We start from the raw sequence: 22,500 nt of genomic DNA, 5'->3' as shown, positions 1-22,500 counted from the left end.
AGAGCAGCATGTATTGTTTACTGTAAACACACACACACACACACTCACACACACACACACAGTTGCTGGAGGCAGAAAAAGGTCTCTGTCTGCTTTATACGTTCTACTCCTTGTTACACATATGTCCACCGCTGACGTCTAGAGTTGAGTCACTGTATCGCAAAGACACTTTTAAAGTCAATAAAGTCTGCATTTATTTCAGGATAGCTTTAACTTTTTTTTTTTTTATAAAATTGTTTAATGTTATTATTTATTTTTTGTATGTCTAATCTGTTTCATTCTTGCATTCTTGTATTTTTCAGTTATCTTGGTATAACAATAAATCTTACACAATTATCATTCATATTTATAAAAGAAAAATACCAGTATACTGTATTCATATAAAAATACCAGTACCGGTATATCTTGATAGACTGGAATGGAGAAAAATAACTGTAAAAATGCCAATAAATGCTAATCTAATCTATGTATTCATAGACAATAAATGCTAAATTAATCTACATACAGCTACATAATCTACATACAGCCGTGGCCTACTGGTTAGCGCTTCGGACTTGTAACCGGAGGGTTGCCGGTTCGAACCCCGACCAGTAGGCACGGCTGAGATGCCCTTGAGCAAGGCACCTAACACCTCACTGCTCCCCGAGCACCGCTGTTGATGGCAGCTCACTGCGCCGGGATTAGTGTGTGCTTCACCTCACTGTGTGTTCACTGTGTGCTGTGTGTGTTTCACTAATTCACGGATTGGGTTAAATGCAGAGACCAAATTTCCCTCACGGGATCAAAAGAGTATATATACTTACTTATATACTTATAGTATTCAAGGACAATAAATGTTAATCTAAGATATATAGTATATATTCATAGACAATAAATGCTAATCTAATCTATATATTCATAGACAATAAATGCTTATCTAATCTATATATTCACAGACAATAAATGTTAACCTAATCTATATATTCATAGACAATAAATGCAAATCTAACCTATATATTCATAGATTGGAATGAGGAAGCAAAGCCAGTTTGAGCACTTACTGAGATCTGACTTGTCTATGTCACTTGACATTAGGAATCTCTGATCAATGTGATTGGTAAGGCTGGACTAATGGTTTCAAAGTTAGTGGCCGTCGCGATGCAGGTGAAGCAAACGTTTCCCAATCGAGTCACCAGACTCTGTTCACTTTGTAAATGAGTTGGGATTTTTCCAGGCTAGTGATCTCATAGAAGCACACAGCAGCCTGCTACTGAGCGGTTAGTCTCTGAAGCTTTTATCTGTCTAAACCAGGTGACATTTCATTTCATACTCTTTTGATCCCGTGAGGGAAATTTGGTCTCTGCATTTATCCCAATCCGTGAATTAGTGAAACACACTCAGCACACAGTAAACACACAGTGAGGTGAAGCACACACTAATCCCGGCGCAGTGAGCTGCCTGCAACCACAGCGGCGCTCGGGGAGCAGTGAGGGGTTAGGTGCCTTGCTCAAGGGCACTTCAGCCGTGCCTACTGGTCGGGGTTCGAACCGGCAACCCTCCGGTTACAAGTAGCTGTCTGAAGCGCTAACCAGTAGGCCACGGCTGCCCTAAGGTGACATTTCATACAGCCACTCGCTATTGAGCGGCTGTCAACATGATGAGTTCACTAGTTTGCCCATCCTAACTGTATATCTGTACAATACAGCTCTGCATTATCTTGGTTTATGTTGCCATCTAGTGGTTATCAGTGTGTACTGCTGGAAGAGAAGATGTCTTTCACAAGCTGCAGGGGAGGGAGATGGTGGCCAGGCAGGAGTGTGTGTGTGTCTGTGTGTTCTGTGGTACCTGATAACTTCCTGAGAACTACTGGTCCTTGCAGCCTGCAGAAGTGTATCACCTGAAAGAGACAGAAACATATGAATTTGTTCAGAGACTAATTCTATTTTTGCATTAATAACCTAGGAGGCTCTGTGTGTGTGTGTGTGTGTGTGTGTGTGTGTGTGTGTGTGTGTGTGAGAGAGAGAGAGAGAGAGAGAGACTGTAGATATGAAACTACAACATAATACATAGACCTTCTTTATTGAAGAAATACCTCACTCTGTACGCAAGCGCAGTTACTCATCCTACATTTACTAGGCCTACTATACTTGGATACTTGGACAGGAACAGGAAGCTGGAAAGAGATTACTGACATGTCTTTCCCTATCTATCTCGACCCTTCCTGGTTCTATATTCTCTTGTGCCTCTGTCCAGAGAGACTAACATTCAGCTGTATTCTGCTTTTTTTCCCCATTGTCACACTGTCTTCAAATGTTAATTTCAAAATAACGGCCTCTAACAACAGCCCTCCATATCCAAGGTACAGTATAGGTCCTACTTGGCCGTGTGTGTCTAGGGTGACACGCAGTGGGCTCGCACGCTCGTTGACGTGACAGTACCTTTGGAGCTCGAGTCTTTCTTCAGGCAAAAGGCGATGGCAGCGGCCGACAGCACGCCTGCGCTCGTGGCCCCGGACGAGCGACTCTCCCTGCCGCCCGCTCCTTCCCAGTAGTTCTGCTCGCGCCCCCTGCTGGCGAGCGCGGCCCACGAGCTCCGGCGGCCCTGTAGGTTGTTCAGCCACCGCGTGGCGAGGTGGTGGTACTGCATGTGCGGGGTCACATTCGCCGAGCTAGCCTCCTCGCTCAAAATGCCCTTCCTCGACACTCTAGACGTGGACACAAGGGGATTCCGATTGGCATCCACTGCCTCGCGCAAGCCCTGGCGTCCTGTGGTGCAAGACGAGTCGGCTCCGGTCGTTTGAAGCGCCCGACAGGGCGACAGGCTGCGCGACCTTCGCATCAGCATGCGCTTGGGCACAGATGACAGCAGCATTATGCTCTACTAAGCTATTTATTCAGCCACTCGCGAATCCTTCGCTCTCTCACACGATTACTCAACAGCTGTAGAGTCCAGTGGTATCTTAGGATCCAAGTCTGCTCTCGGTTGTAATGGCAGGCATAAGTTTTGGAAGACAGCGAGCGAGCAAGACACCTGGGAAACCTCCGGCGACGAGGAGGAAAACATCCGCAGCGTGCTGCTGTCACCCTGCCGCTGAGCATCATGGGCAATGTAGTCCTGAAAGCACTCCATAGCTGGCCATGTAACCTAACCTGCACAGTGCTGGTTTCTCTAAAATATTAATCACGTTCTAGTCTAAGCACAACCAAACAAAAGATGAATTCTTAAGCAATACATTTGCACTTAAAGGTAGGCCTAAATAATTTGACTGTGTAATAGTCAGGGACGTAGTGGTTAAATGTGTGTGTGTGTGTGTGTGTGTGTGTGCAGGGATGTAGTGTAAATAAGAGGTGGGTAAACTATGAATTCTGTGATATCGGTGAGGTGTAGCCTACTGCGCCAGGCGGTATCGGATTTTTTTTAAAAAGGCATACAGAACATGTTTGATGATGGCGGGGGTTATAATCCAATGTTTATAACAATACCAGTGGTATTAAATGGTTCCTAGAGTAATGATGAGTGAATGTGGATAATGCCTAGTGTGATTTTTGAATGTTAAAAGTTGCAATTGGTGAATAAAGCCTTTTGAGAGGTGGATAAACTCTATTTCTGAAATTTCTGAGGTGGATAAACTACGTTTACTTGCATTCTACATCCCTGTTACGAAGAGCCTGTTCACTTCCTATTACACCGAATTTGGTTGCAGTTCCACCAGAGTTCCACTGGGGGTGATCACGGGCGAATGCAAAATGAATGTGGATCTATGGAGCTAGACGGCTAAATTGGTCTTCTTCTGCAAGTTCAATATGGATTATAAGTCAAATGTTGACTTACTCATGTCCTTTCAATTTCTTACAGGTTGGGATTTTGTTGCCCATAACCAGAGCTAGTAACAGAGTAGGCTACATTTACTTGAGTATATTACTTGAGTACAATTTTGAGGGATTCCAGAGAGCGGAAGCTCTCCCCTTGTTGAAAGTCTTGCATAGTGTACCTTTAAAGGTGTCCTTACAGGTGCTCTTTTATCATCCCACCTACCTGTCTGATCCTCTACACCACCATTCCCCTTCCTGAGCACTACGGGGGGGCCAGAGCCTTTTCAGTGGCAGCCTCTAGACTCTGGAACTGCCTCCCCCTCCACATCCGTTCAGCTCAGTCTCTGAATGTTTTTAAGTCCCTTTTAAAGAGCCACCTCTTTTCACTTGTCTTTGGCTAGTGTCTCCCTTTATGCCCCAGTGTTTTAAATGTTCTTTTTTCTGCATTTCTTAATTTATTTTAACTGTAGCCCTTTTTGTTTTTGTGCCCTCCTGTTTTTATTTATTGCACTTTATTGTGAAGCGCTTTGGTGCGGCTAAGCCGTCTGTAAATGCGATATATAAATAAAATTGACATTGACATTGACATTGACATCACTTTTTGGTCTAAAGCAGAAAATTTCTCTTCACAATCCTAACTGTCTATCTACTCAGGTATCCTAGAACTGTCTATCTTCGTCTGTCTATCTGATGTGGCTCTGACGTGGCCCTGATGTGGCCCTGACGTGGCTCTGATGTGGCCCTGACGTGGCCCTGATGTGGCCCTGACGTGGCTCTGATGTGGCCCTGACGTGGCCCTGATGTGGCTCTGATGCAGCCCTGATGCAGTATAGATATGCAGTGAGCTGCTTCAGCTTCATCTCTGAAATATATGAGTCCAAAGTCTACTGACAACATATACATAAGTATACATAAATACACATCACAATATGGCAATGAGAAGAATAAGGTTTGCTCCATGGGTTTGACTCTCCTTTCAGTTAGGGTCCTTAGGAAATCCTCCTGCTCATTCTCTCTCTCTTTCTGTATGTTTTGTGTGTGTGTGTGTGTTTACGGTCACTGGTGAGTGTATGTGTGTGTGTGTGTTTACAGTCACTGGTGAGTGTATGTGTGTGGTCTGTTCTCTCACATAGCACATTTGAGAATCCCCATGCCATGCATAAGTGGGTCTGACAAGAACCCTTCCCTCCTGAATACAATCAGCAGCATCATCTGGGCTGTAGGCAGTCGGGGTCGGTGGGGGTGGGGATGTGTGTGAGTGGTGTATGTGTGTGGTGTGTGTGTGTGTGTGTGTGAGTGGTGTGTATGTGTGTATGTGAGTGGTGTGTGTGTGTGTGTGTAAGAACTGCAGGCAGGGTAATACATTTAACTTGCTGGATGAGGTCACACCCCCTCATCTGAACAGAGAGCTTGAACAGGTCTAGGTGGCGAGGAGCTCTCAACCACGTCATAACGCTCTCTCTCCCTCTGTCTCTCCCTCTCTTCGCTTTCTCTCTCTCTCTCCCTCTGTCTCTCTCTCTCTTCCTCTCTCTCCCTCTCTCCAGCCAGCCTATGTGTATGTGAGCAATTTGTGTGGGTGGTTCCAATCCAGCTGCCAATCTGAAATCGCCAGTGCGTGTCCCCGTGTGTGTGTGTCTGCCTGCCTGTGTGTTTGTATGCGTGCGCGCGTGAGAGGAGCTGGGTGAATGTGTAGCCCAAGCGGGAGTGCGTGCGGCTGAAAAGAACACCTCTGCCCCCCGCTTCGCATCGCCAGCAGCACGAGCCCGACCGACACCCCGCAGCAACAACTAGACGCGACACCGCAGCGAAAGTGTTTATCTGACATCACCAGCGTAGCTTCCGCATCTGACGCCCCATCACGCGCAGAAAGCATATGGTGGAGGGAGGACGCCGCATCGCGGATTCGTTAAACCGGGAATAGGAAACGCGCAGGTTTGGAGGGGTCTGTTTGTGGCGTCTACTTTATAATTTCACAAACTGCCTACAAACCAAAGCGCACGTTCGACCTGCTTGACAAAACACAAACTCCTTATCATTTTATATTATGGTCACGGATCATCAGACTTAATACAAACGTTATTTTCTAGTATTTTTCGTCGGGAAAACTTATGTTTGGGTCGCGTCTGAAGGGCCAATTGATGTTTTAAATTTAAAAGCTTCCAAAGCTGCTTCCGCAGACGGCCGCGACGCCTGCCTGTGCCCCCCACACCCTCGCGCGCTCCCAGGAGCTGCTGACCGGTGTGCGTCTCCGTTAGCACGGCTTCACGTACCGCTCGCTTCCTTTAGCAGTTGCGTGGGAGTTTCACCGGCGGCCCCCTCGCGCCACATCCCGCGGAAGATGGCTGGAGACGCTGCGCTCATCCCGGACGACCGCGCGTTTAGTAACTTCAGAGGAGAATGCACGTGCGAGGCCGGTTGGGGCCTCAGTTACAACAAGTCCGGCATCACCGTCTGGGTCCAGATGCTCGAGGAGGAAAAGTCGCTTCACAAGATCAAGGTGAGCTCATGCCAGTCGACCGACACATCATCGGGGCACGATTTCAGTTCGCCCTCCCTACATATCACAGTGGTTTGTGCTGCTTATCGAATGAAATCCAGTTATCGGAGGTAGAGTGGAACACTCTGTCCCAACTTCAGTTAAGCACACAATAATGTTTTGGTTATTGCTAGAATTGAAAAATAACAAGGGATAGGTTAATCTCTGTTTCATGTCAAAACTAACGTGTGCTGGTCAACAGAGTGTGTGTCGTAAAACTTGTTTACGCAGTTTACTGTATGAAATCACTTCAGTCAGTCTGTGCTGTAGGCTACACTACACTGTCTATTACAAATAACACATAATGCTGGCCTGATAGCTACTTTATACGGCTTTGGTTAAGCTGCTACAAACTCTCACTTTGTTCCAATATGCGTTCGTACAATAGGCCTACCTAATCTGAGTGCGTTCACATGGATAATTATGCGAAACGAAGTACCCGGATGGTGCACTTAACGGTCAAAAATATGACTGCCTGGGGACATACGCTAGGCTAATGTGATATCCCTCTGAGTGTTGATGTAACAGAGAGTTGGTAGCCACATCAGTTGACTCGTCAGTTCATCACACGGTCTGTGTGGTGGTTGTGTCGGCCAACCTGACTAGCAGTCACCAGACCAGCAGTCAGCAGACCAACTGCCACGCAGCAAATACTAGATCTGATTGGGTAGACATCCTGTCACCTGCTAGACTCGTATCAGCTAATCTTTCAACAGTCTAGAATGCAATCAGCTAGTCTTCAGAAGGGAGCGCTATGCACACACACACACACACACACACACACACACACACACACACACACATTGCTCAAAGTTGAGTAGAAGGGTGTTTGTAGTCATCCTAAGAAAAATGAAAAATAAAACCCCTCCCCTACGGCCCCCATAGGAGTGGAGTGGGCTATGCCCCATAGGAGTGGAGTGGGCTATGCCCCATAGGAGTGGAGTGGGCTATGCCCCATAGGAGTATGCCCCATAGGAGTGGAGTGGGCTATGCCCCATAGGAGTGGGCTATGCCCCATAGGAGTGGAGTGGGCTATGCATCATAGGAGTGGGGGCATAGGAGTGTGTATCCTGTGCCCTCTGACGTGTGTGTGTGTGTATCCTGTGCCCTCTAACGTGTGTGTGTGTGTGTGTGTGTGTCCTGTGGCCTCTGATCTGTGTGTGTGTGTGTGTGTGTGTCTTGTGTTCCTCTGGCGCGTGTGTGTGTGTATGTGTATGTGTATGTGTATGTGTCCTGTGTTCCTCTGGTGTGTGTGTGTATGTATGTATGTATGAGAGAGTTGAGACTTGAGACTGCCAGCCTCTATACACCTATGCACTGTTAAATACGCCAAGTGAGTGTGTTTGCTGTGGGGAATAGGTGTGTGTGTTTGTCTTGGAAGCTTTGTGTGTGTGTGTGTGTGTGTTTGTGTGTGTATCTACGTTTACTTAACAGCCTATATCCGGGTGAGCTAGGCCGTAACCAACAGGTGCTGAAATAGAGTTGTTTGAAGAGTGGGATGTGTGTGTGTGTGTGACTGTGTGACTGAGGTATTGTGTGACATTCAGTCTGGGAGGGAAATGAAGGTGGAGCAGGGTGTGTTTGAGAGAGTGAGAAAGTTTCTCTTTCCCTGTTTGGGTGATGTGCAAATCCAGTGCTGTTTCTATAGAGAGTCCTGTGTGTGTGTATGTGTGTGTGTGTGTGTTTGGGTGATGTGCAAATCCAGTGCTGTTTCTATAGAGAGTCCTGTTTGTGTGTATGTGTGTGTGTGTGTGTGTGTGTGTTTGGGTGATGTGCAAATCCAGTGCTATTTCTATAGAGAGTCCTGTGTGTGTGTGTGTGTGTGATGTGCAAATCCAGCATTATTTCTATAGAGAGTCCACCAGTGTAATTGTGGCATAATACTTGGGAACACATGCTATCAGTGCCCTCAGAAAGTAATGCTGTCACATTGCTGTGTTTTGCACATTGTGTGTTCCCCTTGTGTTCTCTCATGTTCTCCTATGTTCTCTTGTGTTCTCTGATGTTCTCCCATGTTCCCCGTTTGTTCTCCCATGTTCTCCCATGTTCTCTTGTGTTCTCTGATGTTCTCTTGTGGTCTCCCATGTTCTCTTGTGTTCCCCTTGTGTTCTCTCATGTTCTCCCATGTTCTCTTGTGTTCTCCCATGTTCTCCCATGTTCTCTTGTGTTCTCTCATGTTCTCCCATGTTCTCTTGTGTTCTCTGATGTTCTCCCATGTTCTCTTGTGTTCCTCTTGTGTTCTTTGATGTTCTCTCGTGTTCTCTTGTGTTCTCCCATGTTCCTCTTGTGTTCTCTGATGTTCTCCAATGTTCCCCTTCTGTTTTCTGATGTTCTCTTGTGTTCTCTGATGTTCTCCCATGTTCCTCTTGTGTTCTCCCATGTTCCCCTTGTGTTTTCTGATGTTCTCTTGTGTTCTCTGATGTTCTCCCATGTTCCCCTTGTGTTCATGTATTTCCTGTGTGATTAAACTAGTTCCTCCTCCACCTGTTCCTCTTCACAGCCGCTGTCATGAAAACTTGCGTCACGCACTGTAGGTTAGTGATTGTGTGTGTGAGTGTGTGAGTGTGAGTGTGAGTGTGAGTGTGAGTGTGAGTGTGAGTGTGAGTGTGAGAGAGAGAGAGAAAAAAGAAAGAGGCCAGGTTGAGGTATGCAGGTGCCACGGGACCTCTTGTTCCCATGACGACAGCTGCTCCATTGGCAGGTCACTTTGTTAGAGACGCTACTAACACTGAGTCTTTGCTGTATCCTCAGGTGTGTGTGTGCGCACGTTCTGCATGTTGAATTGGTTTAGCCAAAGCAAACACACACAGACACACACACACACACACACATTGTGTGTGCGAAATGAGGAGAGTGAGTCTTTGTGTGTGTGTGTGAGAGAGAGAAGCTGTGAGTCTTAATCACATTGATTGATTGAACCTAACACAGAAACCAGAAACAGCAATAGAACCTACTGATCAGATATTAATGTTTTTAATGAGCAGTAACCTACTGATCAGATATTAATGTGTTTAATATGTGAGCAGTGACCTACTGATCAGATATTAATGTGTTTAATATGTGAGTAGTAACCTACTGATCAGATGTTAATGTTTTTAATGAGCAGTAACCTACTGATCAGATATTAATGTTTTTAATATGTGAGCAGTAACCTACTGATCAGATATTAATGTTTTTAATGAGCAGGAACCTACTGATCAGATATTAATGTGTTTAATATGTGAGTAGTAACCTACTGATCAGATGTTAATGTTTTTAATGAGCAGTAACCTACTGATCAGATATTAATGTTTTTAATATGTGAGCAGTAACCTACTGATCAGATATTAATGTGTTTAATATGTGAGCAGTATCACTGAACTTTGCGAAGGCTAGGCCAATAAAACACGCTCACACTCACATCCTTCCTTTCTCTGTGATCTTTCAGTTTGTTTTAGTTACCAAGTGCTGTATCCCCCTCCCTTCCAACACACACACCACACACACCACACACATTTTCTGTGACACACACATCTATATACACAAACCCTTGAGTGATGATGCACACTCCTAAAACAGGTTAATCTGCATCTTAAAGTGAAAAAAGCCAGCCACAATTCAGATCACTCATTGTGTGTGTGTCTGTGTGTCTGTGTGTGTGTCTGTGTGTCTGAGTGTAAGTCAGTGAGTGTGTTTAATCAGGGGGGTGACCCTTCCTGTTTGGGTGTGTTTCTCAGGAAGTTGGTAAAGTGCTGAAAAAGAGTGTGATTGTACTTCAGACACTTTTTTTCACTGTTCAGAAATTAATTCAGCGTTTCCAACAGAATTAGATTGTATTTGTGGTGGTAGCCGGCTTGGGGTGGGGTGGGGTGTGGGGGAGGGGGGGGTCACAGCACATTTTTCATAGGCCACATTTCGCCTGTGGGCTAAACGATTACAAGTTTCTTTGATGCTTTGATGTCAATACATTGTATTGGTGGTGTGTAGGTCTAGTTGATGTCAATACATTGTATTGGTGGTGTGTAGGTCTAATTGATGTCAATTGATGTGTGTGTGTCTGTGTGTATTGGTGGTGTGTGTGTGTGTGTGTGTGTGTGTGCGTGCATTGGTGGTGTGTGTGTGTGTGTGTATTGGTGGTGTGTGTGTGTGTGTGTGTGTGTGTCTGTGTGTGTTGGTGGTGTGTATGTGTGTATTGGTGGTGTGTGTGTGTGTGTGTGTGTGTGTGTGTGTATTGGTGGTGTGTGTGTGTGTGTGTGTGTGTATTGGTGGTGTGTGTGTGTGTGTGTGTGTGTATTGGTGGTGTGTGTGTGTGTGTGTATTTGTGGTGTGTGTGTGTGTGTATTGGTGGTGTGTAGGTCTAATAGAGCTGGACAGTCCTGCCCGCTGCCGGGTTTGGAAGTAAGAATTCAACACAATTCTCCTTTGACAACTGGAGTAGAAACCATAAAATCGAGTAGAAGCCATAAAATCGATTGTACATGCTCATATAGACGCCAAAAGTTAATGAGACATCAACCTTGTTTTGAGAAAAAAAATGTATTTGCGATTTAACCGAAAAGTACTACACTACACAAAATCCTAACATGTAAGAGCCTTTAATTGGTAGAGATCACCGTAGCCATGGAAATGTTTATGCTGCTGTTCCGTCCGCTGTTGCTCGCTAGAATCAAGATGGATACCGAGACTGTCAGAACCTGACATGTGTGGCCATCCGATAAAAACTGTTTTCTCATCTTGAAAGTTAAATTTACTCAATGGAAACTGTAAGAAGTTAGTAATCTTCTTGTATGAGATTAAAATAGAAGCATGTTAAACTATTGTTAGTCTGCAAATGTTCGAAATATCTAAGTTCAAAAAGGCTCATGGGATGAATAGTTCCTTCACGCGAAAATTAAAATATGAACACATTCTTGTACCTTTGCCTTTTTTTTTTTTTTCTGTTTGTTTTTTGCTCGACGTGAACTGTTGTATGATTACGAGTCACGTCATAGCTAGTCAGCCTTAAGCCAGGGTCTAAAACTCTTTATTCAGATTTTTCCAGATGTCAATTGGAGAAATTAATGGGAAACCTACTTCCGGAAACTAAACTCTCTCGGAGGAGGGGCGGGACTGTTGAGGTCTATAGGCTACTTGCACAAAAGGCTCTCAATGCGGCCTTTTAGTTTCCGGTGGAGACAGGTGTGTTTGAACCAGAGTTTCCGCTTGAAAAAAAATGGTGCCGGTCTCTAGGTTTCGTTTTCTGGACATTTTGATGATATGCACACAGGTCAAATATCCTATTATCGCTTCTTAATTAGTCAAATCAAGGAAAACTGGAGACGGGATATGTAGCTTAAAGAATGACATAATTAGGCCATATAGAATGCAACATGTTCATTAGCCTAACTTAAACATGCTTAACTAGTGTCAATTTAAAGATTGAGCCAGTCTCTATGCTGTTTTCATGGACAGCAAGAATCCTCTTCGTTTTATTATTTTAAAGCAATGCAAAAGAACTTTTCCAGTGTTTCATGCACGCTATTTGTTTATCCAGCACCGGCTTTGCAAATAAAGATGTCCAGGTAGAATATGTTGCATGATTTTATAAAAGTACGATGTATTGCGACATCAGATGCAAGTCAAATTTGTTGTTGCCATATATATGAGTTCACAGGTTCGTGAGTAATGTCTCATTTCTTCGAACTACAGATCCGCTACCTGATCTGGCAAGCTTACATAGACAGATACGCCCGACACTTTTTCTCTGGAGGTGATTGAGCTGACCAGACATCTGAGGCTTCAGGTGTTACCGATTTACCATCATCCATCGCCTCTGGCCTCTGAAAAACACTTTTAAGGCTAGTCTGCCTGGGCCTGGCCATGTTTGAATCGCCTCACTCATTCTTTCGTTATTTAACAGACGTTTTAAGCGTGCGTTGTATTTGAAATGCAGCATATGCGTGTTGTTTAATAACTTTCAAACGCATGTTCCTTTAAAACATGGCCAAAGGACGTATTCTTGCTATGCTTATAGGCCTACATTTTAGGCTTATTCTATCTTTTTTATTGTGTTAGGGATTATTCAATTTCAATCGGACAATTTGACCGGAGAGATTTAATTTTGTCAGACATTTCATTTTTTTTTCCGGCCAATTTGCGGCAATTACCGGACGACGGAAACCCTGGTTTGAACATGCCGCTATTGTTAATGAAATTAGTGTCTACTACACGGACCGGTTGGTTGTTGCACCTGCAAACAACATATTCAGTGTCAAAGTGAAGATGTAAGGAGCAAAATATAACTGAACACAACCCAGTTACAACTCCGTTAACGCTCCACCGGTAAGAAAGTGTCCACATTGAGAGCCTTCCGTGCAAGTAGCCCATTAAGAGGCTGTCCTTAGTTTAGTCTCCCCAATGTACTATGCTGTGATGAGACCTTAGCAGAGTTAACTTGAATGCAGCAGTTTTGAACAAAAATGGTCATGATGCTAAGGCATGAGGCTCCGTTACGAGAGAGTGCGAGGCAAGGAAAGGCTCCGTTAACGAGAGAGAGAGCGAGGCAAGGAAAGGCTGCGTTAACGAGAGAGAAAGAGTGCGAGGCAAGGAAAGGCTGCGTTAACGAGAGAGAAAGAGTGCGAGGCAAGGAAAGGCTGCGTTAACGAGAGAGAAAGAGAGCGAGGAAAGGCTCTGTTAACGAGAGAGAAAGAGTGCGAGGCAAGGAAAGGCTGCGTGCATGGAAAGTGCAGCTCAATTAAAGCATTTTATCTAATTCATATAGTAAGCTACAGTATAGAACATTATTGTGTGAGGGTCCGCCACAGATTAGTCAATGTATGGGAAACACGGTAATTAGTGTTTTCCACGAAATAGTCAAAATTTTCATTTTCAACATGAACTATGTCCTTTTTGCTGCTAAACATGGGTTTACGAGACTTGTATATTATCACATTCTGTTTTTATTTGCATTTTACTGTGTGTTAGTTGTTGCATTGTGCTTTACTGAAATGCGACTCTGTGTGAGAATGCTTTAATGGACCGTGTGGTGTGTGTGTGTGTGTGGGGGAAGTACCTAGGAAGTGCTTTGGGATCAGTTCCTGCAAGACTTTGTGCTGAGAGGGATAAAGAGAGAACAGATCCAGTCCAGTCCTCAAGAGAGCTAGTGAAAGTACTCACTCACACACACTCACACTCACACACACTCACTCACTCACTCACTCACTCACTCACACACACACACTCTCACACACACACACACACACGCCAATCAGACACACACACAACAGTTTCAGATGTCAGCTGACAGTAATCAGTCTGGGTCAATCGAGCCAGTGGTCACACACTCACACGCGCACTTAGGCAAGAACACACACACACATACATACAAGCACACACACAAGCACACACACACATACAAGCGCACACACACATACAAGCGCACACACACATACAAGCGCACACACACATACAAGCGCACACACACACACAAGCGCACTCACGCAAGCACACACACACACACACACACACAAGGGCACACACATGCAAGAGCACACACACAGAAAATGGGTGGTTTTGCTCTGTTTGTGTCTTCTCTCAGTTGAGTTAAACTGTAATAGAATAACCTCACCATCTCCTCCTACTGCACACACACACAAACGCACACACACACACACAGACGCACACACACAGACGCACACACACACGCACACACACAGACACACACAGACACACAAACGCGCACACACACACACAGACGCACACACACAGACGCACACACACACGCACACACACAGACACACACATACACACACACAGTGATGTAATCCAGTGGTTCTCAAATGGGGGTACGCGTACCCCTGGGGGTATGTGAAGGCACTCCAGGGGGTACGTGAGATTTTAACCCTTAGAACCCCATTGACACAAAGTCCGTCAAAAAAACACACTCTTTCTTCTCTGTTACATTGCTCCGGAACTGTTCATCGCAGCGACATGAAACCGTTATTGCCTGACAGAGCAAAAGTGGGGCTTTCCAACGAGACCACACACTTGTCTGTACATTAAAGTATGAAAATAAAAATAAAAATCATGAAATTAAATCAAATTGCATCATATTTACAGTCTATACTTCTCTGCGTTCACCTTCGCACCCATTACTCTCGTTTGAATTACTCACGAACCTGTGAACTCATAGATATGGCAAGCATGATCAGATGAAAGAGGAGACACTGGGCTATCCATTGGTACAAAGTATGTCGATCTTTCTGGCTGATGAAAACAGACGAAGTGACTGCAAAATAATAACGTCATGTACAAAAAACCGCTGCACAGATTACTCTCGTTTGAATTACTCACGGACCTGTGATCGCATAGATATGCCACACATGTCAGATGAAAGAGGAGACACAGAGCTATCATTTGATACCAAGTACATCCTTCTGGGTTATAAAACAGACGAAGTGACAGCAAAATAATAACTTCATAAAGCTCGACTTACCTCACGTTTTTGTCTGTTTTTGTGGCAAAGCATGTTTATAATCCAACGCTATTGTGTGTTTCTCTATGGCAAAGAATGTTCATAATCCGGTTTTGAGATCCTAGCAAATTCCTGCATGGCATCCAATTCAAGGCTCACATTGCATCCCAATTTGTTCGACAAAGAAACACCTTTTTTGCCTTTACTTTGTTCTTGGCAATGCAGTAAAAAGTTGTAGAGAATCATAGATGCAGACACCATAGGCACACATTGGTTAACACGCAAACTCAGGTTAAGTCAGGTCAGATCAGTTCTGTCACAGATATGGAGCACAGAAAGATAATTTTTAATCACTAAATAAAAAAATGGCATTTATTTCTGTAAGGCGCACACCACATATGTCTGTAAATTGCTCAGCCCCAGAGAATCCCTCCACCATGGCAATGATATTGCCAGATTCAGGACAGTCCGCCCTACACACACATGAAATGCATGTAGAGCTATGAGCTTGCTGTGGTGAGATACATGTCAAAATATAAGAATTTTTATAATACGCTTTTTATATTTTAATTCTTTAAAAAAATCAAAATAAAATCAATGCTAGTACTAATACATGAAAACAATAAAATATACATATATTTAAAAAGTAGAATCCATGCAAAAATACTTTAAAAACAATTATTTAATAAATATTTCAGGAAAATATAAGTTCATAAAATTAATTTTATATTTCAGTAGGCTATTCAATTTCATTATCCTAAAACCCAGTCATCCCCATACCAGGATGGTTCGACCCAACTTGTCACATGCCACCCACCATCACCTGCCAATCACTGTCAAAACTCAAATGATGGAGTCGTGGTTGAAGCGTAGCGGTAATTCTTGTGCGCTGGTTAGGGGGTACTTGGCTGAAAAAATATTTCACAGGGGGTACATCACTGAAAAAAGGTTGAGAACCACTGATGTAATCAATAGCGCTGACAATCAATTGTATTTTTATGAATCTTGTGAGAACAGCTTAGACATCCTGTCTCCCTCACACTCTGGCTCTGTCTCACACAGTCAGTCACACACGCTTAGACACACACAGGCACCGCACACACATACACACACACACACGCACACGCTTAGACACACACACACACACATGCACACACACACGCGCTTAGACACACACGCACACACACACACACGCTTAGACACACGCGCGCACACACACACACACGCTTAGACACACACGCTTAGACACACGCGCGCACACACACACACACACACGCTTAGACACACACACACGCACACACGCTTAGACACACACACACACGCACGCGCACACACGCTTAGACACACACACACGCTTAGACACACGCACACACACACGCGCTTAGACACACACACACACACACACGCTTAGACACACACGCACACACACACGCGCTTAGATACACACACGCGCGCTTAGACACACACACACACTTAGACTACAGCTACACTACACCGAACCAGTTTCAACAAGGATTTTTGGATCAAATCCAATCTACGTCCACTAACACTGGCCTTAAAAACCTGCATTAGAATTCATAATTCTGATTCTTGAAAATCATGACAAACGCACAGTCAATAAGTATGGGTACGGGGGAATAAATAACCATCAGATCTGAACCCTGGGGTAGTAGGGTACTGGGGGAAATGGGCAGTAGATCTGAACCCTGGGGTAGTAGGGTACTGGGGGAAATGGGCAGTAGGTCTGAACCCTGGGGTAGGGTACTGGGGGAAATGGGCAGTAGATCTGAACCCTGGGGTAGGGTACTGGGGGAAATGGGCAGTAGATCTGAACCCTGGGGTACTGGGGGGAAATGGGCAGTAGATCTGAACCCTGGGGTAGGGTACTGGGGGAAATGGGCAGTAGATCTGAACCCTGGGGTAGGGGTAGGGTACTGGGGGAAATGGGCAGTAGATCTGAACCCTGGGGTAGGGTACTGGGGGAAATGGGCAGTAGATCTGAACCCTGGGGTAGGGTACTGGGGGAAATGGGCAGTAGATCTGAACCCTGGGGTAGTAGGGTACTGGGGGAAATGGGCAGTAGATCTGAACCCTGGGGTAGTAGGGTACTGGGGGAAATGGGCAGTAGATCTGAACCCTGGGGTAGGGTACTGGGGGAAATGGGCAGTAGATCTGAACCCTGGGGTAGGGTACTGGGGGAAATGGGCAGTAGATCTGAACCCTGGGGTACTGGGGGGAAATGGGCAGTAGATCTGAACCCTGGGGTAGGGTACTGGGGGAAATGGGCAGTAGATCTGAACCCTGGAGTAGTAGGGTACTGGGGGAAATGGGCAGTAGATCTGAACCCTGGGGTTAGGGTACTGGGGGAAATGGGCAGTAGATCTGAACCCTGGGGTAGTAGGGTACTGGGGGAAATGGGCAGTAGATCTGAACCCTGGGGTTAGGGTACTGGGGGAAATGGGCAGTAGATCTGAACCCTGGGGTAGGGTACTGGGGGAAATGGGCAGTAGATCTGAACCCTGGGGTACTAGGGGGAAATGGGCAGTAGATCTGAACCCTGGGGTAGTAGGGTACTGGGGGAAATGGGCAGTAGATCTGAACCCTGGGGTAGGGGTAGGGTACTGGGGGAAATGGGCAGTAGATCTGAACCCTAGGGTAGGGTACTGGGGGGAAATGGGCAGTAGATCTGAACCCTGGGGTAGTAGGGTACTGGGGGAAATGGGCAGTAGATCTGAACCCTGGGGTAGTAGGGTACTGGGGGAAATGGGCAGTAGATCTGAACCCTGGGGTAGGGGTAGGGTACTGGGGGAAATGGGCAGTAGATCTGAACCCTGGGGTAGTAGGGTACTGGGGGAAATGGGCAGTAGATCTGAACCCTAGGGTAGGGTACTGGGGGGAAATGGGCAGTAGATCTGAACCCTGGGGTAGTAGGGTACTGGGGGAAATGGGCAGTAGATCTGAACCCTGGGGTAGTAGGGTACTGGGGGAAATGGGCAGTAGATCTGAACCCTGGGGTAGGGGTAGGGTACTGGGGGAAATGGGCAGTAGATCTGAACCCTGGGGTAGTAGGGTACTGGGGGAAATGGGCAGTAGATCTGAACCCTGGGGTAGGGTACTGGGGGAAATGGGCAGTAGATCTGAACCCTGGGGTAGGGTACTGGGGGGAAATGGGCAGTAGATCTGAACCCTGGGGTAGTAGGGTACTGGGGGAAATGGGCAGTAGATCTGAACCCTGGGGTACTAGGGGGAAATGGGCAGTAGATCTGAACCCTGGGGTAGGGTACTGGGGGAAATGGGCAGTAGATCTGAACCCTGGGGTACTAGGGGGAAATGGGCAGTAGATCTGAACCCTGGGGTAGTAGGGTACTGGGGGAAATGGGCAGTAGATCTGAACCCTAGGGTAGGGTACTGGGGGGAAATGGGCAGTAGATCTGAACCCTGGGGTAGTAGGGTACTGGGGGAAATGGGCAGTAGATCTGAACCCTGGGGTAGTAGGGTACTGGGGGAAATGGGCAGTAGATCTGAACCCTGGGGTAGGGTACTGGGGGAAATGGGCAGTAGATCTGAACCCTGGGGTAGGGTACTGGGGGGAAATGGGCAGTAGATCTGAACCCTGGGGTAGTAGGGTACTGGGGGAAATGGGCAGTAGGTCTGAACCCTGGGGTAGTAGGGTACTGGGGGAAATGGGCAGTAGATCTGAACCCTGGGGTAGTAGGGTACTGGGGGAAATGGGCAGTAGATCTGAACCCTGGGGTAGTAGGGTACTGGGGGAAATGGGCAGTAGATCTGAACCCTGGGGTAGTAGGGTACTGGGGGAAATGGGCAGTAGATCTGAACCCTGGGGTAGGGTACTGGGGGGAAATGGGCAGTAGATCTGAACCCTGGGGTAGGGGTAGGGTACTGGGGGAAATGGGCAGTAGATCTGAACCCTGGGGTAGGGGTAGGGTACTGGGGGAAATGGGCAGTAGATCTGAACCCTGGGGTAGTAGGGTACTGGGGGAAATGGGCAGTGTTTGCTTTATTCCTAAATGGATTCAATTTATTTTTCCCTCAAAATTCTACACATAATACCCCATAATGACAACGACATAAAGAGTTTGTTTGAGTGAAGAAATCACTTGTACATAAGTATTCACAGCAGAACCACTCACATCTTGGACACAAACTGTTCAACCTCCTTCCCTCTGGTAGACGATACAAGGCACTGTTTGCCAAAACCAGCTGACACAAAGACAGACTCTTCTCCCAAGTAGTCACTCTGCCCCCACCCACTGAACTGAACTACACTGAACACTCAGAAACAGCCCCCACCCTTACAAACAGCCCCCACCCTTACACTGAACAAAGTCAATCAACACTGTGACTCTTCTGCTCATCTACCTCATGTATACTTCAACCTTACAATTACATTATTACACGGCTCTTCATAATGCTGCAGAATGCTCTATTCACTTGAATGGGCCTTCCCAACATTCGGTGGTCTGCTAATTCTCAATAACAGACCGTTGCTAAGTATAACAGACCGCTGTCAAGCAAAATGGGCTTTGTGCTTCTATTTCACGTTTTTCATATCACTACGCAAGGACTGGAACTTCATTCAAAAGTGAAAGCAGACGGTTGATCAGCTGTGTTCTAAAGAATGTTTGATTCAAGTTCAGCGTGTGCTGTTGTGAACTATTTGTTTCTCACCAAAAGCCACGATGAAACGGTAACAAATAGGCTACAGCCTAGGCTATGTAGGCTAAAGAGTCACATCGTGGGGAGTTTATTGTTTCGTTTTGGCAAGTAGCCGTGTAATAAGCGGGATAATGTATCATTATTGGTTAAATAAGTCCCTTCAGGGTGGAACAAGATCGCCCTGTCGGGACTTACAGTATTTTCCCAATAATGACCGGCGTTCTATACATTATCCCTTACATAACTGTTTTTAATACATCATCATTAACTTGTACTTAACTGCCTTGCAATATATTTATTTATTTTTATAACTGTATATTGCATCTCCACGACTTGGCAACCTTGACAGGGACAACAAGGAAGCAGACATCCACAGCTACCCCCCCCCCCCCCCCAATTACCCGATACCGTGTCCATGTATTGATTTGCAAATGTACACATACATATATGTACATGTATTTATTCTCATACATAGCCATGTTCTACTGTCTTCATTCAAATCTTACTGTTCTCATACACAGCCATGTTCTACTGCCTCCATTCAAATCTTACTGTTCTCATACACAGTCATGTTCTACTGCCTCCATTCAAATCTTACTGTTTTCATACACAGCCATGTTCTACTGCCTCCATTCAAATCTTACTGTTCTCATACACAGCCATGTTCTACTGCCTCCATTCAAATCTTACTGTTCTGTTGTTATTCTTTTTACTCTTTATGGTTTTTATTTCTAGTCTTATACGGAATTGCGTTTTCTAGTCTTATATGGAATTGCGTTTTCTAGTCTTATATGGAATTGCGTTTTCTAGTCTTATATGTTAAGTGAGTGTTGTACTTTGAGAGCAAAGATTAACCAGAGTCAAATTCCTTGTTCGTTTACGCAAACCTGGCCAATAAAGTTGATTCTGATTCTGATATCGAAGGAGTGGATTGTGTGTATGTCCTAGAATGTCCTTGATTGCGATTTTCATGTGACGGCGCTGCACCAACACATTACTGTGTCAGAAGTTATTGCTCCGACTCCATCGTAGGTGCTTGTTCGCTCAGACTCCATCGTTTCGACTCCATCGTAGGTGCTTGTTCGCTCAGACTCCATCGTTTTGACTCCATCGTAGGTGCTTGTTCGCTCAGACTCCATCGTTTCGACTCCATCGTAGGTGCTTGTTTGCACGTCGACAGACACCGTTTCCAGCAGGATATCGTCATGTCCACATTCTTTTCATAGTTTTTTTAGTCATTGTATAAAGAACATGCAACAACGAAATCAATTTAGACATTTAGATATGTTTTTCTTTGATTTCTTCTTTACTCATGCCTATTGATCGCTATTGCAGTGGAATAGGCCTACTCAATCTTACACAGAATGTCTGGTAGCTTTGTCGACAAACGAATAAAATAGCCTACCTCGTGATGGACATTATAGAACATAGCCTACACAGTGCTTCTAATGATCAAGAGGGATTTATTTGTCACATACACAGTTACATTAGGCTATATAATACCTACAGCGTCTTTAGGTTGCATATAATCCGCCCCCATTCACTGTATGGCTGTCAATACACTTCTCTATAAGCAGCATGGCCATAATCACGTGAAACAAGCACAACGAATCGGTTCCGCAACACACTACTGACATACAGTCCACATTTGTCCGATACGGCTTCGGAGCAAAATGAGTTCGGGGTCTCCAGCGGATCCAAATCGCTCCACTTCGGACACGCTGATTCAATGGTCGAATGTGGACGAGAGGGCAAATCGTAACAAAATTGGGATACATTTGTACGAGAGGGCAAATCGTAACAAAATTGGGATACATTTGTATCCGACGTAATGTAGATGCAGCCCTAGACACAGAAGCTCACAGAATCTTATGTCAGAGAGAGAGAGAGAGAGGGAGAGAGAGAGACTTTTTTTTTTTAACTTTTAAAGGTTCCTTTATTGACAGTCAAAAACAAAACCAAGACCAAGTAGCAATAAAACCAGCCCCTATTAAACCCTCACCCCACCCCCAACACCCACATAGAGGAAACCCAAAGAAATAGACCAGTAACCCAAAAGAAAAACACAAATTATGCAAACATTTAAAAAAAAAAAAAAAAAAAAAACTAGGTACCAGTCACCCTTGAATAGTTCGGAACTTGAACAATAATTTCCCTTCCTCATCCAATGCACTGAAAACTGTTAATAATTGTCTACAGTCCACAGCCTTGTGGCCAAGAATGGTTTTAACAAAGGCATCAGTTCTGTTAAGCCTGTCCCCTCCACCCTGCACTGCAAAAAATGAAATCTAATCAAGTGTTGATAATCTTATATTAAGATCAAAAAATCTATTTGGTATTGTTTTTGGTATGAAAGGACTTACCTAGCGCTCTCTCGAAAGATCATTTTGACTTAATTTAAGAAGACTTTGACTTATTTTAAGGAGTCTTATCAAGACAAATTTGCTCAACGCACTGACAGACAAATTTGCTTGTTTTTAGGACAAATGTGCTTAACGCACTGGCAGACAAATTTGCTTGTTTTCAGGATGAGATGTCTTAATTTAAGAAAAGTTTGACTTATTTTAAGTCAAATGATTTCATGAGAAAGTGCTAGGTAAGTGTCTTTATACTAAAAACAATACCAACTAGTTTTTTTTATCTTGATATAAGATTAATAACACTTGGTTAGATTTTGTTAGATAAGCAGTTTTTGCAGTGTGTTCCTCTGGGACAGCCATACTGCCATCTTAGCTTGTCCAAAATCAAAACTCAAAAGAACCACGTGAGCCTTCCTAGCCACAGAATATTTGGGACCAAAAATAAACAAACTACAAGGAAATAAACTCCCCCAATCTCCCACACCACTCCTTCACTAACTCAAACAACCCCCTCAAACTTATCCAAATCCGGTAAAATACCTCCCTACCAGTCCGTCTACCTTCTGTCTCATCCAAGTAAGCCTTAATCTGATCAACAGTATACATCCTCACCATATACAGTCTATGTTTACGACAGATAGTTTTTATTTTATGTTCTGCTATGATCTGGATAATGTTTCGACTATGTTACAACTGATAAGAGCA

The 22,500-nt window shown here is 44.9% G+C and overlaps 2 protein-coding genes across 2 annotated transcripts in view; one reads left to right on the top strand and one right to left on the bottom strand.

Annotated features, from left to right (window-relative positions):
- The window catches only part of clpb (caseinolytic mitochondrial matrix peptidase chaperone subunit B), a 48,194-nt gene extending 45,155 nt beyond the window's left edge, over nt 1–3,039 (bottom strand). Inside the window, exons 1-2 of the mRNA XM_042062954.1 lie at nt 2,418–3,039; nt 1,825–1,876 (exon numbers count right to left, since the gene is read on the bottom strand). Coding sequence (XP_041918888.1) covers nt 1,825–1,876; nt 2,418–2,850 — 485 coding nt within the window. The 5' untranslated portion in view covers nt 2,851–3,039. The remainder of the gene's footprint in view (nt 1–1,824; nt 1,877–2,417) is intronic.
- Nucleotides 3,040–5,381: 2,342 nt separating this feature from the next.
- The window catches only part of stard10 (StAR-related lipid transfer (START) domain containing 10), a 24,577-nt gene continuing 7,458 nt past the window's right edge, over nt 5,382–22,500 (top strand). Inside the window, exon 1 of the mRNA XM_042062964.1 lies at nt 5,382–6,288. Coding sequence (XP_041918898.1) covers nt 6,130–6,288 — 159 coding nt within the window. The 5' untranslated portion in view covers nt 5,382–6,129. The remainder of the gene's footprint in view (nt 6,289–22,500) is intronic.

This window comes from Alosa sapidissima, chromosome 15, assembly GCF_018492685.1.
Source record: "Alosa sapidissima isolate fAloSap1 chromosome 15, fAloSap1.pri, whole genome shotgun sequence".
NCBI classification, from domain to species: domain Eukaryota; kingdom Metazoa; phylum Chordata; class Actinopteri; order Clupeiformes; family Clupeidae; genus Alosa; species Alosa sapidissima.
This window is presented reverse-complemented; position numbering and strand designations above follow the sequence as displayed.